The sequence below is a fragment of the Rhynchophorus ferrugineus genome, unplaced genomic scaffold, assembly GCF_030347505.1.
Source record: "Rhynchophorus ferrugineus isolate W39M unplaced genomic scaffold, kcgeb_rfMv2 rfM8, whole genome shotgun sequence".
NCBI classification, from domain to species: Eukaryota; Metazoa; Arthropoda; class Insecta; order Coleoptera; family Curculionidae; genus Rhynchophorus; species Rhynchophorus ferrugineus.
Window position 1 is genome coordinate 10,394,974 of NW_027472587.1, and position 18,704 is coordinate 10,413,677.

Below are 18,704 nucleotides of genomic sequence, written 5' to 3' on the forward strand. Positions count from 1 at the left end.
GTTGGTTTTATTATATTTACATTGAACTCTTTTCCACACCTCCTATAAGTCAGGGTTCTAGGAGCGTTTTTTTATGTATTGGTATTCCAAGTAAACGTAACCCACCTAATTAACAATAATATATCCAATTAATGTATTTTGCTTTCATTAGAGAGCATATTGACCTTTTTAAGCTTAGTTCCAGTTTCCTTCGTTGCCATGTATCCATTTGATCTATAACTCCTGATTTTATCGCTACATCACCCCTAATGCATGTGCCATATCATCTTTAAAAGAGTTAGTATTCATTCTCCCCGACATTTCAAGCGAATTTTCATGTATAATTTGAACAATTATACAAATATCTATGCATATAAATGTTACAGACACTGTACCTTATACTGGTCAAAATCACAGTTCAAATCAATTACTAAATTGCTACTTTCTAATCTACCGAACATTTGTGTACTATTCCACCATTCGTCATTTAGTTCTTATTTGTGTCTGATGGAGTAAATCGAAGGTGTTATTTTAGATAATGCTTTTTCTACTAGTCCATTATAATAATTATTTGTCACCTTCATATCAATTTGATAGCATTAAATATGCAACGATATGGAGGAAGGAGAGTACTATGTGACTATATTTTTCTGCCATCTGATCTACAGTATATATTTATTCAATCCTATTTATAAAAAAATAAATTACATAATACAGAAATTTAATTTATATTTACAGAGCGACAACTTGAAATAGTTCTCTCAAAATAGCTCTTTCAAACAACTACATATTCCTGAGTTTTCTGAGTGTACTTTCCAAATTAACAGTTTCCTCATAACTCAGAAAAATTATGATTATATCGAGAAAGCAATATCGAAAAAAAAACTACTCTCTCTTCGTAAATTTCATGTATTTGATTCCGAATAGAGCAAATCTCAAGGTGATCTTGATTTGCTACCTGCGTTGCATGTGATCGGTTTCTCTTTGGTGAATCTAACATTACAACTATATCTATATCAATATTCAGTGCAACTGCATCACGCTAAGAAATATTTGCAATAAAATCGCCAGTAACTTAATATTTAATAATATCAATACTTTATCAATTATCAAAACATTTCTAACACCTTTTACTGGTCTCTTATCCCTCATTATCTTGCTCCTGTTCGAAGTAAATGATTAGCAATACATAATCTGATTCTGACTCTGAATATTTTTTTACTTTTACTTTTTACTGTTTACTGTTTTATAATCTCTAATTATAATCACTACAGTTTTGAAGAATTTCACAGTCATTGGACATCGTGACGATGTGAGTTGACTGTTATCTAACAGATCAATTGAAAAGTCCCCAGCCTACCATAGTAAAACACATTTTTTTGGCACAATTATTTTTTTATCCCACATAATTGCCTTCAAGGGTGATATACTGATTATAGCGACCCACCAACTTTCAGATACCATTTTTGTAGTACGATTTGTCCATTGCTTCAAAATAGGCCTCAATTTCGACGATTCGACGAAAATTTCTTCCCAAGCAAGCATTCTTTTGAGTTCTTAAAACAGGAAATAATCGCTGGGGGTCAAATCTGGGGAATGCGTGTATTCATGGATTTTTGCGATCGTTTTCACTGACTTGTGACAGGGTCCATTGTCTTGGTGAAGCAGCACTTTCTTTTTCTTCAGATGCGGCTGTTTTTCGGCGGTTTTGTCCTCCAAACGGTCCAATAACGCTATGTAATAGTCGCTGTTGATGGTTCTTTCTTTTTCAAGGCAGTCAATGAAAATTATTCCATGCGCATCCCAAAATACAGACGCCCTAACCTTACCAGCCGACTGTTGCGTTTTCCCACGGTTTGGAGCGGGTTCATCGTTTGCTGTCCACTCGGATGACTTTTGATTTCTGTCAAAAGTGAGCTCGCTCGGAACCCACTTTGCTCAGAGTTTTCTCACACCCAAATATTCGTAAATGATATGATGTACATGTTCACTCGATATCTTTAGAGTGTCTGCAATTTCATTCAATTTTAATTTACGGTCGTATTTACGTAACAACCTCTTTTGGGCGTACACTGCGTTCACCGTCTTCGGTGCTCATTTCACCACTTCTAAACTTAACATACCTATCCCTGATGGTTGATTTTCCTGGAGTAGTGTCCAGAAACTCGGCATCAATGCAAGTTTTTGCTTCCGCTGTATTTTTTCCCTTCAAAAAGCAATATTTTATCAACACGCGAAATTGTTTTTATCCATTTTTTTCACAATAACAAAAGTTGCTTCACTCAAAATGCTATAATCCACAAACTAATGATCCGACAGCTGTCAAATTTTTACACGCATCTTCTGAAGATTAGGGCTAACTAAAAAACGTATGGATTTAATTTTAGTAGTGCCCTCTATGTGTCAGGGTGGGAACTTTTCAATTGACCTGTTAGTAATAGTGTAGAGAAATATAGTCTAATTTAATCCAGAACACACTATGTCAGAATCAACAAAATTTTTTCTACACGGAAAGCGATTAATAGTGACAAACATTGTGCTTCATTAGAAAACACACATTAAAAAAACTCTATAAATTTGAACCATTTATAATTCAGTACGACGTCAAATAAGACAACAGCAAGTTTCCTAAATAACTAATGTATTATATTTAGTATTCTTGAATTAATTGTTGTTGAAACCATCTTAATACTAAAGTTTAGTGAACTTTGAGGCTACTAAACTTTTGACGCCGCGAATATTAGACTTTCATAATGTGAAACTTTTTATGATATGATATTTTGATGGTAGCTTCCTTACCTCGAACAATGAACAGAAAATGTATATTAAAAAGCTTAATTAATTTAATATTTATTCAGTAGTTATATAGTTAACTAACACTTAATTATTCATCATTTGAATGAAATATAAATTATTAAAAACGTAAAATATAATGAAAATACAATACTAAGTTTAAACATATAAAACAAATACAAAAAGTGAGATACATTCTATATAACACTTTAGCATCTTACGGCTCATAGTCGGATTAATGTCCGTATTGTCTCCAGTAAGAGTATTTCTATTATCCGTCAAGCCGTAGTTAGATTTAATCCAGATTAGACGGGGATATTCGTTGAGAAGACAGTATTAAGATGTTGGCGAATATAAACAAAAGTCGTAGTGCTGTGAACTATATGCGTTCGTTAGATGGCAATGGGTGGACAGATGATGGCCAACTCTGGATGGATTGACTATTATAATGTTCTCAGTGAGTGACTAATTCTTCTTGGACTAGATGAGCAATATCGTATCGATTGGCAATTTGGTAAATATCCAGGGGGGAAGTTTGACGAGAGAATGGGTTGGATTTGGAGATGCTGAGGGCAGCTTGCATACAGGAGGCATGAAGGCATACTAGGAAGACAAATTATCTAATCGCAAACTTGGGATTCGTTAGTATGATCGATTGTTACATTTTCAGGATGGTGCCCTGTTCAGCCCCAACCCCATCATTGATCAGTCTCTATTATAATAATTATTCAAGTCGTTGAGATGTAGACTCCAATATAATTTCTAAGATCTGCGGATTTAATAGCATGTTTATTAAAACAGAAGTTGTGAAGATGATTACAGTTGCGGTTTTCTGTAGAAGCTAACATATGTGGATTTGAAGTATCATTAGCAAATGTAGTTAACGTAATATTCTCCACTTGTGGTATATCACAAGTGTAGAGTAGCTAGAGCATTGGCCCTAGTACACTTTCTTGTGGTACACCTGCTTTAGCTTCTTTTATTGTAGAGTAAGCTTCTTCTTGTTTAACTCTAAACATTCTGGTTGTAATGTACGGTTTTAGTAGTTCGGTGTGTTATTTTGGTAACATTTTCTGTAGTTTATGAATAAGGCCTTCAGGCCAAACCTTATCAAAGGGTGGTGCTACATCTAAGAATATAGCTGAGCATACTTTGTTACTTTCATAGGCTTTTTCAATAACATCTGTTATTCTATGGATCTGGTCAATTATTGAATGCTTGTTAATAAACCCAAACTGTGTTGGTATTAGGTTTTTTATCTCTGTGATCGGTTTTATTCTTTTAAACCAGAGTTTTTCAAAAACCTTAGATATTACAGGCAGCAGTGATATGGGTCTATGGGCTTATACTCTGTTTGGTGACTTTCCTGGTTTTGGGATAATTACAATTTCGTATTGATCAAGTTGGCGAGTTTTATAACTCCCTTTCTTGGTAGTTTTTGCAGTAATTCTGCTGTTATTCATAGCCTGGTGATTTCCTGGGATTAATGTCAGTTTTAATAACTTTGGTTAGCTCTTTCGGCGTGACTAATTAAATCATCGAATTTTCAGCTTCTATGTCCAGCAAATTATATTTAATTTTAGTTTCGTTTGGTTTGAAATCATTTTCTAGATATTCAGCAAATGCTTCTGCTTTTTGGTGATTGTCACGTGCCCAATTCCTACATAGATCTCTTATACTGGACTGTATAGAAATGAGCACTTTAAATATTTCGTGGCTTTCCAGAGTGAATAATCAGTTTCTTTATCATCTGTTAAATTTATCAGATAGATATTTATGGGTTTGTTTTTAATTTCCAGTATTTCTCTTTACAGTCTTTGGGATTTATTATATCTGATATAGTTGTGGTTTAGATATTTAAATTACTGATTTAGGGCTTTCTCGAGGGCTTTAAATATATCCAGATTGAGGAAGTGATTGTTCTTGAATTAATCTCTCTTAAACAACACCATGTGTATTAAACTTTTATCTGCATTAGGTAATATTGCTGTCCCGTGTTCCCGCAGAGTTGCCTCACGCGTTAAGGCAAATATTTAATTAACAACAAGATCCATACATTAATTTTCTCGAGATTACGCCTTCCGCCGACGTATTTACCGAAATGCCGTTCTCGCTCCTGAGGGATAGGCGAACAGACGGCCTGTCTCGCCTAATTTTCCGTCACAATTAACATCGCGAGGCTGCTCTTCTTCTTTCCAGGCCTGTGACGTGTTAAGATGACGTGAATATTTCAAAACAGCGCCTCCTATACAATTCCAATATTTAAAATTTATAATTCCCATTTATTTCAATTTCATTTATCTTCAAAGTTTTAATATTACCATAATACATTTTATGGGCAATTTTATTATAATTCTATAATTCTATAACAATTCTATAATACTCAACTTGTATTCGTAACATTGTATTTTTTATATATTATAAAAATTAGTCAAGCTCTTTCGGAGGATTATTGTAACAAACACTGTAACTATATTATATATTAGATTGAAGATATATCTAACAATAGCGGAAACTATTTTTCTGTCAGGTTTTATGTTAAAATTTTACTTGAAGACTAAATAAATGAACATAAGATAAATTTAATTTAATGTGATTGAAAGCATCGAAACACGTATGGATTTTAGCAAAACCTAGTTTTACTCCCTGCCAAATGCGGCACGACTGTATTGTTCCTGTTTATTCACCTATTCCTTTGGAGAAAAATAAAACCTTATCCTACTCATCCGAATACGAATTGATCCGAAATAAGGAACGAAACCGCTGAAAGCCGCGGCTACATATTTAAATAAAACGACGACAGCTCTCATTTGGATCAGGTACCGGGGCAAACTTTGGATTGAATAAAGAGCCATCTATCAATTTAGCTTGTCGTAAAATTGGAATTGATTACCGGGTGTTCGTGCATTTTATGCAGAATGTGACAAAGGTTTCCACTGTTGCGATAAATATGGTTTACCTGTTTGTTTGAATTTCATTTCATTTAACAAACAACAGAACGTTGTACCAAAAATATTTTTATTAAAAATCCATTTGGAATGTAATATTTTCTTAATATAGCTTTTAAAAAACACACAAATAACGCTTTTTTGCTATATTTTAAATTTTTTTTTTGTGCCAGTAATGTTTTATCTGTATGAGTATATATATATATATATATATATATATATATATATATATATATAAAACCAATCATATAAAGAGGATAACCAATTATCATATTTATTTTCTATTCAATGTTAAAGTTTGAGAGCTCGCCGACAATAACAACCATGCCAACAGAAATCCATTTGTCAAATGTTTGTAATACAAACTTATTTATGCCAACTCAACCATCTAATGTGACAGAGAAGACGAGAAATTCTCGAAAGCAAACTAATGTAAATTCCAAGAGCACACTAAATAGTTCGATTACCCTGATGCTTGTGATTCGTGACGCGTAAAAGAGGCCACCATTCCGCAACTGGGGAAAGCCTCGAGGGAATGCCGAGACTATAATAATGTTTATATTTTAACGGATACGCTTTCAAAGAGGGGCCCTTTGTTGTCATCACAAAATACAGAAGAATTAGAAGTGTATCTCCCATGTTTTACCTGTGAACAAGTTTAGCGTGCATTTGCCACCAGAGGGCGCAACTGGTAATATGAGCGGATAAATATAGTAAAAATAAATATACAACAAAATTTTAAAAATACATTTTATTTAACATGCATTATATATAATATATGTAAAATGTACATTTGCAAATAGTATTTCAAAAGAGAATTCTTAGAATTTTCTATGTTTAATGACAATATATTATACTAACAATACATTAAAACGTAATATAATATATTTAACACAAAACTCAAAGTTTATTAAACTATTACAATATTGAATAACATTTTATATTATCTTAAATATAACTCGGAAAAATACAGAGTACAGTATATATGTTAAAGACTAGTTATTTTGAAATGTCTTTTTAAATATTTTTTGTCAAAGATTTATTGTTAGTATATAATTCTACGTCATCCATATAAGCTGTGTTATATTTAGATGTTGCAGTAAAAAATGTTTAATTTTTACCTCCTTTTGCTATTCTGTTCACTTTTCTCATCTACCAAAACAAACAACACCTAACTATCCTATAACACTTAATTATCCTTCTAATCACGTCTTGTTGAACATGCTTAATACAGTCTTGTTGGTTTTGAAAAATCCAGGCATTGGGTGATATAAAATATTGGGCAGACTGCTTGTCAAGTGTTGTGCATAATCTGGGAATTCACTAGAACAGTCGAGATATGATTTAGCGACAAAGTAAAAAAAGTCCCAGGCTTTGTAAAATTACATCTAACATACAGCCGGGCTTTAATGACTTCACCATTTAATTTAAAATATTTGACATATTTGGATCAATGTTTTCCTTTTTTTTTATGCCACAGCTGAAATTGAGGCTTGTTATATTTTTCAAATCAGTTACATATAATTAACATTATAAAACACAATTTAAATAACGACTGGAAAACCTATCCCTGTTAAGCAATACTCTTCTACATTTCGGTATGTAGTCAGCCTGTGAAAAATGTACATTACAAACCCTTTTGCTCTTATTTAAGACCTCACAAGAGATTCCCGTCACTCTTTCATTATTTATTGCTAAAAGCTATTCTTCATAGAGCAGGATTCCTAGGAAAGCTGTACTTTCTATTCGAATGTCTTCAGATACCCTTAGTGAATACCTAAAGTGATTAGGCCTCATTTATTTGTTTATTGTATGTATGACTGATATAGAAGAGTATATTGAATATAATATGACTGGTTTAATCGTACATGTACGCACGAAGTCTATATATATTTCTACAAAATTCAACTCCAAACCAGACAGAAGTAAATGAACTTCTCTTTATTATCTCCATGCAAAATGATGCTTGGTCCTATTATATTAATAGGAACAAGTAATAATTGGACGGGACTAGGTCTGATTCCAGTTCTTTTAGTATTTGCCAGAAGGTCACCTTTAAAGTAAATATCTTCAGATGAGTCTTTTTGAAATGTTCGTAATCTTTCGTAGATTTTATTGTGAATCTACGGAATTATTAATTAATAAATTTTCCTGATAATAACGCATATTATTATAGCTGTATCTTGATAACCCATTGATACGGTTTCCCATATTGGAGTAATAAAAATTGGTTAAGTGTTGTTGGTATTGTTGTTTCAGAATGCCCACTCACTTCATTTTGGTTTTCGACACAAATACCATTGATCCCAACATGCTGTCACAGTCCAGAGGAAGCATACATTCTATAAGACGTGGATCCACCGATGTACGGAGCGTCGGTAGTGACTACTTACGAAGAACCTCTTTGGCCAAACTGAACGCACTGCCATTAGAAGCGCCAATAACAAAGGTATTGATGTTCTATTCCCCCGACAGTTTTATAATATCTCGAAGCTGACCACGATGTTGTTTTGACAGATAGTCGGCCTAATCGACCAAATCAGGGATAATCTGGGAGCTAATCCTCAAGCGGTCCAGCTGCTCGACAAAGTCGAGGACATCCTCAAGAGCTCGGAGCTGTACGTTTCGCATGTTAAAGAAGACTCGAAGTTTAAGGCTGACGAACCCGTGGTATCTGATTTAATTACGGCTCTATTGTCTGTACGTATCACCGTTTCATTTCAGCTTCAGTTTTTTATGTTCTTTTTTTATTATCAGAAGACTCCACAGCCAACTATAACAGCGTCATCCAGAAGAAGCAGTAACGACTCATCTGTATTTAGACCGTCACGGACAGGACTAATAAAGGTAGGAATATTTGGCAATTGACTGAAAATTATGAATTAGATACATATATAGTCATGTTAAAAGTGAGCTAGTTGCCAACCTTTTTGAAATGAATGATTAACATACAGAAGACAAACATTTAGTAATCCTATACTTTAGTATTACTTTGTTTACTTATAAGAAAGAAAATAATTAGGATTATTTAATATTAGTTGTTTTATATCTTTATTTATAAACAATATAATATCCTATATACGGGGATATATGCCTACTGCGTAGATTACATGCCACAATAATATTTTGACTCGTGGGTTAGTTGCCCTGAAGAAAAAATCATGAATATTCTTGAGTTTCTTAATTTTAATGGATATAATATAAGTGGGAAGATAAAAGAAATAATTAAAACAATCATCTATTTTTATAATCATGTATTTGACGAAACGATATTTTGATTTTTCACATGGAACAATCATATTTGGTACTTACTTACTTTAGACACTCTTTTATTAACCTAAATTATCACAAATTCTAATTCAGCTCCCTATTCGTTATTATCTATTTTACGCATTGTATTACTTCTATCGTTACATAATAATATTTGTTATGAGGTATCTAATTTAAAGTAGAGTAAATTTTTTTCTTGTTTTTAGAAAATATCTTAACTTTAATTTTAACATCAGCCAAATGGCACGATCATCTTTGGTCTAATTTCAAATACTTATTATTTTATTTTTATTTTCTTAATAATAAAGTAGAACTATTTTTTTCATTTTGGTCGCATATTATATATATATATCAGTATATGTAATATATAGATTTTCTTTAATATAAATCCAAAACGTTCAATAAAAAACGTCATTATTAGAGTTAAATTTAGCTTAACATAAAAATATATTTTTATTCTCTGTATGTCCTTTTTTCAAATAAATTATGTAGCATGAACTGTGATAAGAAATAACCAAGCTCTGCCATAACCTAAATGCCAATACAACTTAAAAAATTGGATTTCCTTTACATCGTGTAGATTTTATGGAATATTTAATGAGTGAATATTAATTTGATTTTATACAGTTAACCGTGGATTGCTTTTTATATTTCGAGACTGCCAAATTAGTATGATTCAGATAACAGCTTTCAGTTTAATATATATTTAAATCCCGAAATATAAAGCCAACCCTTATATATCATAGTACACTAATTTAGTTTCTGAATAGGACATTTTATGGCTTTAAACTGAAATAAAACTGTACCTGGAATAAAAAATATACAAGGGAAATTAATGCAATAAATCTAGAGATAGTACTCGACCAAGAAGTATAATAAGATGGGAGTTTCATATTCCATAATGTTACGATGGCAATTAAATATAGAATAAATGGATTTAATTGTAGTGGATTTTTTAAACATTAATGATTTAAGATTATAATATACTAATCAGCCGTTGTTTCGACTGATATTTCAAGTTAATCGAAAGTTATTTATAATTTTACTAACTTCTAAATTGCATCCTCGGCTAGAATTTCGTAGTTTTCATCAGTTTGCCTCCTCCAACTTACTTATCGAGAACTTGAGTTTTGTTTCGGTACTCCACGGCCCATCTTTGGCGTATATCTCAGATTTAAGCTCGTGTAACATACACTGACTGTAATTTTGTTTCCGAGTTAGAAGTTGCCAAACATGTAATAGATTTAAACCATAATTACAATACATTATACATCATACAGCGTGCAATAATTTATAATTAGTATTAGGTGGGTGTTGTAAAACCAGGTATCAACTCTTCATTTTTCATTATTCAACAATTTCGTAAAATAGAAACGGAATTTTAATTAATAATCTGCTTTATAGTTATGATAATGACTTTTATTCTCACTATTATTTCGATCCAGCTCAATACCTTTATTCCAACGTTCGAAACTATCAATCGATGTGATTTGTTTGTGTGGCACTTTTTTGTTTCACCCTTTTGTTCCACGAAATAATTTTTCTTCTTTTGGATCAGAATCATAGTGGGTAAAGAGGTTCTGAGATAAATAAACTCTCAAGGAAGAAAAAGCGTCAGCTCACGATCTTATATATACAAATCTCTTGAAACATCTACCATACAAGGGAATCTTGAGCCCACTCAAAATATTCAGTGCTTGCTTGGACAACAGACAATTGTCCAGGTTATAATGGTGCCCAAATTAGGCAAAGCACAACATGAAAAGACTTCGTGTAGACCTACAACCCTCGTGCTAGCAATTGGCAAACTTTTGAATTATTTTCATATCCTTTAAAAAAATTAAAGAGCACTTGAACAACGTAATCCCCTGTCACCAATTTGGATTCTCAGCTGCTGTCTTTTTGAACATAAATTAAGTCTTTGACAATAATTGGCATGCAAACTAAAAATATACTCGCATGTGGCCATCCAATAAATATTCTGGTTTACATAAAATACTCTTTGAGTGGTCCACGGGGCAATGTACGTGCTATGGCCGGTATTGTACTTGACTTACACTGCGGACCTTCCAGTCAATGAGGACAGAATTATTGCGACCTACTGCCATCCTGTCATTGCCGTTTGATCCAACCAAACCAACACAAAAATGCCGTTGATAAAACAGAAATGGTTTAATTAGTATCGCCGAAAAACGGCCGCATTTGACGAATTAGAAAGGGCTGCTTTACCAAGACAATGCACCGTGTCACGAATCAATGGAAATGATGGCAAAAATCCATGAATTGGGTTTCAAATTGCTTCCTCATCCACCGTATTCTGCATATCTGGCCCCCAGCGACTATTTCCTGTTTTCGAATCTCAAAAGAATGCTCGCCGGGAAGAGATTTTCGTCGAATGAAGAGGTGATCGACGCAACTGGAGCCTATTTTGAAGCAAAGGACAAATCGTACTACAAAAATGGTATCGAAAAGTCGGAGGGTCGCTGTAATCAATGTATCACCCTTGAAGAGAATTATGTTGAATAAAAAAAAAATTGCCAAAAAAATGTGTTTTACTATGGTAGGCCGGGGACTTTTCATTACTTAATTACTCCCTTAACCTAACTTCATATGTCAAACGTTATATCTAATTATGTCAAAGGCATCTTGACTACTTCAAACCATAGAAATAAATATTTCCCATCGACATATAAACCACAAATAATAAGTGCGACTTTAAATATAAAGATGCAACACTATTTAATACAGCGTATGTTTGAATACCCCCACAAATTAAGCTGATTCTTTTAATCGAAATGTTTTATATTAAAGTTTTCCCAATGTTAATTTAAACCAACCACTTAACACCGCCCCATTAGAATCCTCCATTATCCCCATTTCACTCTCCGTTCGTTCTTTTTCTACCCCATTAAGCAACTAATGTTTTGTTCTCGCCTCTTACAGGCTCCGGCAGCTATACGCGACCTGCTTGAGACATCGTTGACCTGGGAGTTCGACATATTCAAGCTGGAGGAGCTTAGCAGACGACGGCCCCTCCAGCATCTCGGCATGAATCTGTTTCATCATTTCGACGTGTGCAACGCCTTGAACTGCGATGAGAAGACGCTGAGCAACTGGTTGACTGTCATCGAGGCTAACTATCACTATGAGAACTCATATCATAACTCAACGCATGCAGCTGATGTTATGCAGGTAAGAAACTCAGCTATACGTTTCTATTTGAAAAAATTATCCTAGCCAACTAATATTAACTATCCCTCTGGTCTAAATTCGGCCACAGTGTATTAAATTAATCATGTTTCTCTCCTAATAGACAGTCTTCAAAATAATATGTTTGTAATAAATTTGTTTTTCCATTATAAGAACGAAATTTATTAAAACATATTAAAAATTTTGCAAACTATCTGAAGAATTAACACTCACTATCGCTTTTTAAATTGCATTTAAGTAAATCTAATTCCCATTCACTTACTATGCCACTGAACATTATAACAAAGTATCATAAGTAAGATTATTTTCATAACTGTAACAACTTCGGAGTATCAAATATAAGTATACGTAATCGTTCTTTACTTTTACATAATAAACATAAACATGGGATAATGTGTGAAGTAATAGATTAAAACATAAAGTATACGAATAAAACAATTTTGAAATTAATATTCCACTTTGGCATCTTTATTAAAACAATAACAAAATTTATATTGATTTACCATCATTAAATTAACTATTCATTTTCCAAAGCTTAGGTCTATAGAGATTCAAAAAATGCAGATAGCTCATCTTTAGTTTGTCTTCTATGGCTTTGGTTTCATCTATTGGCTTTCTACTTTGTCTTATGTCCTAGATGGAAACCAACAAATCACCAACAAATGATGAACTAAAATTCTATGAATCTATTTTAGAACCGTTAATATTCTATATAATATTTATTTTAACTCTTGATGCACAACTTAAGGTATTTATTACATGCAATATTCAGTTAGTGCTTTGTTAAGATTTTCATTTACTAACAAAATTACATGTAATTACATAAGATTTATTATATATTACATATTATACTTACTGAAACCTGAAATTAAGCAGAAGTCAATACCTCTCAAATTTACAGAAAAATCTTAACAATGTTTCGAATTCCCTCTAGTACAATAATGCACCAGAATGTCTCCAGAACCATATGAAATAATAACAGCAAGAATCTTAAGCAAGATTTTTTTTCACCAGACAAATTAAATCAAAAGCATATTTCGAATATCGGAATAACTTGTAAGCAAAGAAAACAAGCGAATCATTTTGTTCTCGAACTTTGTTAATCTATGCTGGGATGAAATTTTTTCATATGTCACGTTTTTGTCCACTGCTGCTTCTCTAGGGGTGTCAGCCACCAAGAAAAATATCGATATTTTCAAATATCGGTTATCAATCGATATATGACTTTCGATTTAAAAAAATTATATATATATATATATATATATATATATATATATATATATATATATATATATATATCGAAGAACAAATATATAGATGCTTTTTTTTTATTTAAACCCTCTTACAATTTAGTACCAAATTATATTAAATCTTTAAAATTAGCAAAATACACCAAAATTGCTCCAAAAATTGCTACCGAGAGATCCTGATGAGCGATGAAGCCAATTTTCTTCTCAGTGGCCACGTCAATAAACAGAACAGTCGATTTTAGGAAACACAGAATCCTCAATTAATTCATGAAACATCATTGCATCCAGTAAAAACAACTGTATGGTGTGGTATTCATGCTGGAAACACCATTGGTCCCTATTTTTTTAAAATGACCAAGATGTTGCAGTTACTGTTACTGTTGAACTGTACCAAAACATGATTCGAAATTGTTTGTGTCTGAAATGGAAGAGCAAGGACTAGAGGACATGTGGTTTCAGCAAAATGAGGCCACAACAGATACAGCTCGTTCAATAATTCAGTTATTGAATGACGTTTTTCCTCGAAGACTAACTTCGCGAAGTGGCGATTTAGCATGGCCAGCCAGATCTCCGGATTTAACAGCACCAGACTTTTTCTTATGGGGGTTTTTAAAATCAAAAGTTTATGTAAATAAGTCCCACACGATTCAACATCTTGAAAACAATATTCGTCACGAAATTGAATAAATTCAGCCTCAGATGTTGCAGGATGTCATGAAGAGTGTCTTAAAAAGAGCCGAAAATTGCATAGCGAATCGCACAATTGAACCAAACAATATTTTAAAAAGTTAACAATAGATTTTACATTTATTACACCAAACAAAACGTGTTATTTATGGGAAAATTTCGCTTATCTATCGCAGTTGTACTTTTTCGTTTACGACGCCTTTAAAAGTGGCCATAAAATGCGAAATATACATTTCCCGTCAATACTGTCTACCATTGTTAAAATTTTATGTATATTTCGAATGCCCGGGCACCCTGCGAATTTCTTCCGGAACATTTTAATACTGAATTATTTAAGTTCCTTAATCGAACGGTCGGTCCTATACCCCCACCTATTCCACCGTTCTTGAGGTAAATTAAATTTTACGAAAGGCTCAAAATAGTCCCGTCCCAAACACACCTGAATATTTCAAGCGTATTGGTACACCCAATGATAGGAAGGTGCCATCATGAATAAATGAGTTGAGACAGTAGAGTGTTTTTATCGAGACCCGCAAACGTATATATTGTCATCATCTTTTTTTTCTCTTTTCTTGTTTCTGTGTCACTTTATTATTCTTATATATTCACTTTAAATTGAACGAATAAAATTAGATCTAACGGAGTGTTGTCTTTTTTGTTTTTGATGAAAATATTGGCTATTGTTGTCGTTAATTTAAATTTATTTCTTCAAAATAAATTATGTTCCAAAACGTCGCAATGTTGCCGCATCAACTCTGAGTTTTAGTTCATTTATATTGGACATAAAACAAAATTTTAACCTAATAAAGATAACGTTGTCAAATATAATTTATTTTAATATTAGAGTACACCAAATGCATATATTATCGAAAGACTTAAACTGCAGTTTTAATCACGTTAGGTTAATATCACTGTATTTCTCCATAATTTGTTCTGTTGCTATCTGTATTCACTGCATTCTCCCTAATGCATTTGCCATATCTGCAAACAGTTAGTATTTTTTCTCCATTCACACATTCTAACCAAATGTTCATGTATATTCTAAACTATTTCACACATATCTGTGCACAGACATCTTTCAAAATCTACATTAAGATTTCCTACAGTTATTCTATATTAATTATATACTCGCTCTTAGTTTTTTCCACTCTCATCACCTTATCTTGGAAATTGTCATCACCGAATCATCATCCCATATTCAGAAAACAGTTTCATTCAAGTGTATAACTAAGCTGTTAATTTCCAATATACCTGGTATTTATCATCTTTCCTTGAGTGACCATTGGGTATTATTGATCCCATTCTAAAATATCCATCTCTCATCTAATTACACAAGTTGAAATAATAAAGTCTTCCTTGATTTTATTATATGCTTTTAAAAATTGTATTCTTTTAAAAGCAATGTCTGAAAGTTCCAGGTAGACCTCTTCGTAGATTATTTTTACACCATATAAATACTATATTACCCAACAGTATGTGAAAGAATGTTCTACATCCCTCAAAGAGCTGCTTTCTGTGGATACTTTTCAGATAAACGGTTTCCTCTGAAGTAATTGTATTAAATAGTGTTTATATTGAAGAAAGTACTTACTGTCTTTTATACTTTTTATCTAACAGGTCTTTAGCTAACATCAAGCTGATTCCTCATCCGCTTTGTATGAGGACGGTATCTTTTTGGTGAATCCAAGATTATATTTTCCATTTTTTGAGATATTTTAGTGACCGAGTGATACTCAGTGCTTCAGCTATAACAGGCTTAAAAATAGTTTCAATAAAAACCGCAGAAACAGTGATTTAAAATATATCAAAACATTCAAAGCGTTAAAACAGCGTTTGTCGGTTTATAAGCTCTAGTTATCATTACTAATATTTTAAAAACTTCGCAGACGCTTGACAACCGGCGACTTTCCTAGGCTGATTCGGTTACATGCTCGAATGTGACACCATTGCATCTCTTTTTAACCAGAATAAAATGAGAAGGAAAATATTGTCTGATTCTAAAACGAATTTGCAAATTGCGGCAGGCAACACATATTGACGACGTGGGTTCACTGTTATTTTGAATAAACTATATATATGAACACGAAAAGGAGTTTTCATAATTCTGACGATTAACGACTAATTAGTGAAGCTAATTTTGCAGTTTTTTACGTATCAATTCTTTTCTATTTTGTTGATAATCCCGTCTACTTCTTCTCACAGTTTTCGAATTCTAAAAAATTACGTTAAAACCGACAGTAAGTATCAAGATTATAACACATTCAGTTTCGGTGATATTTTAAAATAATACTACAATAATACTTTTATAGAAAATTAGAAAATATCCTTACGCTATCTATTGAGAAAAGTTACTATCACTCTCGTATGAACTATTTATATTTAAATACTAAATACGGAAATATAACACATTATAACACGAACCTAGATTATGACGTAAGATCTTCAATATCCCCTAAAAATATAGTTTTAACGACGAAACATCTTTGCCTATGACTTTTAAATAGTAGAGGCCGTAAAACATTTTTTGTTGAAGTAGTTTTCTACTCTTATCACGTAATATAAACGAAGTATCATTTTGTTGCTTTAATCTACCGCGAACTTTTTATTACTGTTCCAGAAACTGCTAAGTTAACTCAATGAATGATACAGAAGTATCTATAAAAAGTTATTTTTGATATACGACTTACAGTCGGGTCTTCTGGGAAATATATCTCTATGAAGTCGAATACCACTATGTATTGAAAGTTTTACGTACATTTCAATGTCGAGTTCAACTCTTTATTACTACTAAGTTGTTTAGTTTTAAATGTGTTCTTTTGAAATGATAAAATTTAGAAGTATATAACCAAGGTCTAGTTTCTATGTCTAAATTTTTCTAAGCATGCATATTAGGTTGGAAAAAAGTTCCCTTATAATTATATAGTTAATCTTAAACAGGTTTTATTTTGATTTGATGAAAATTTCATACTTTTAACTACATGTGAAACACTTGATATTAGTTGTGAAAGGGTAGGAAAATAGGATGTATACGCTTGCTGATACTAAAGAACAAAATTGGTGCTAGAATGGGATGTGAAGATAGATCGAATACTTTCTTGAATGTCAACAATGCAATATGATAAATGCATGTATGGTGATTATACATATTGGCCTTCGCATTAATTTTAAAGGATTTATAAGGGATGGTATTACTGTGTGTTAAATCTCATCGGGTACATTTGTAACCAACTTCATATTGAAGCTTCACTCACAGATTTCACTTTTCACTATGCATCATTTCATTGAATTACAAGCAAAACATTTTTTCAATGTATTTATAACACATACGAGTAAATTGCATTGGCTGAAAGTTTTACTTTTTATGGATGATATGGATGAAAGGTATTTGGTAATGTGAAAGGCATCGTAGTTTTCTGCATCGCATTGTTGAGGATGATGAAAAGTGAATCCATTACGATAACCCAAAATGAGAAAAAAGCATGGGGACCACCTATTCATGCATTAACATCAAAGGCAAAGCCGAATATTCATGGCTCTAAGTTGCTTGTCTGTAGTTGGTGGAATCAACTTGATGTGGTACATTATTAGCTATTAACACCTAATGAAACCATCAATGGCCATCGCTATTGACTACAATTGACGTGTTTGAGCTGACCACTGCACAAAAACCCGCTGGAATACGAACAAAGACAGAACAAAGTTATTTTTCGGCATTTAGAGTACTGAGTGATGGCTTACAACATTTCTAATAATATGTATACATTTTTAATAAGTAATTTGAAATCTGAATATTTTCCATGTTAAACAGAAGGCAGCATATATCATTTGTGTAGTAAAGTTGATTACCAAAATATTTACTAAATGAAAAGTTCAGTTGCAAGCATTTAAAAATAGAAATTAAAATACGGATATGAATATGTTTCAGGCGACTGCCGGATTCCTGGAAAAGGATCGGATGAAGTCCATTATGGAGCCGCTAGACGAGGCTACCAGCCTTATAGCGGCGGCGGCTCACGACCTGGATCATCCCGGAAAATCCAGCGCCTTCCTTTCCAATTCTAATAACCCCCTGGCCATTCTGTACAATGACGTCACAGTGCTGGAGTCTCACCACGCGGCCCTGACATTCAAATTGACTTTAGGTTTGTATTGTCCCGCACCATCTATCGGGAATTTATATAGCTCTTAATTTTAATAGTTCATAATTATGTTATTTTATTTTAATTTGATGGAATGTTTGCCATAACGATATTAAAAATATAAAAAGCCGTTTTTATGTAAAATAACTGTTTTTGGAAACAAATTTTTTTACTACTACAAGATATACGTTACATTCATCATGAAATATATAGAGAAGCTCTTCGAAAATACAGTCAAAGTTATCCGGAACTATATAGAAAAATAATTGATTATTCAATTGATAAAATTGTTGGTGAAAATTTTGAGACGTCCCTCAATCTTTGAATTGTTTCCTTATTCATCAGGGTCTGCTCTCAGAACAGTCTCTATGTACGATTCGTAATATATAATGAAGTCCCACGAGACAAAAGAAGATACGAATAATTCT

General features: G+C 32.6%; 1 protein-coding gene across 5 annotated transcripts in view; it reads left to right on the forward strand.

Annotated features, from left to right (window-relative positions):
* Pde8 (Phosphodiesterase 8) overlaps positions 1-18,704 on the forward strand; it is a 235,178-nt gene that overhangs the window by 203,568 nt on the left and 12,906 nt on the right. For all 5 annotated transcript variants that reach the window (XM_076411372.1, XM_076411374.1, XM_076411375.1 and 2 more), the window contains 5 exons: positions 7,980-8,169; positions 8,238-8,420; positions 8,478-8,567; positions 11,934-12,182; positions 18,063-18,279. In XM_076411372.1, coding sequence (XP_076267487.1) covers positions 7,980-8,169; positions 8,238-8,420; positions 8,478-8,567; positions 11,934-12,182; positions 18,063-18,279 — 929 coding nt within the window. The remainder of the gene's footprint in view (positions 1-7,979; positions 8,170-8,237; positions 8,421-8,477; positions 8,568-11,933; positions 12,183-18,062; positions 18,280-18,704) is intronic.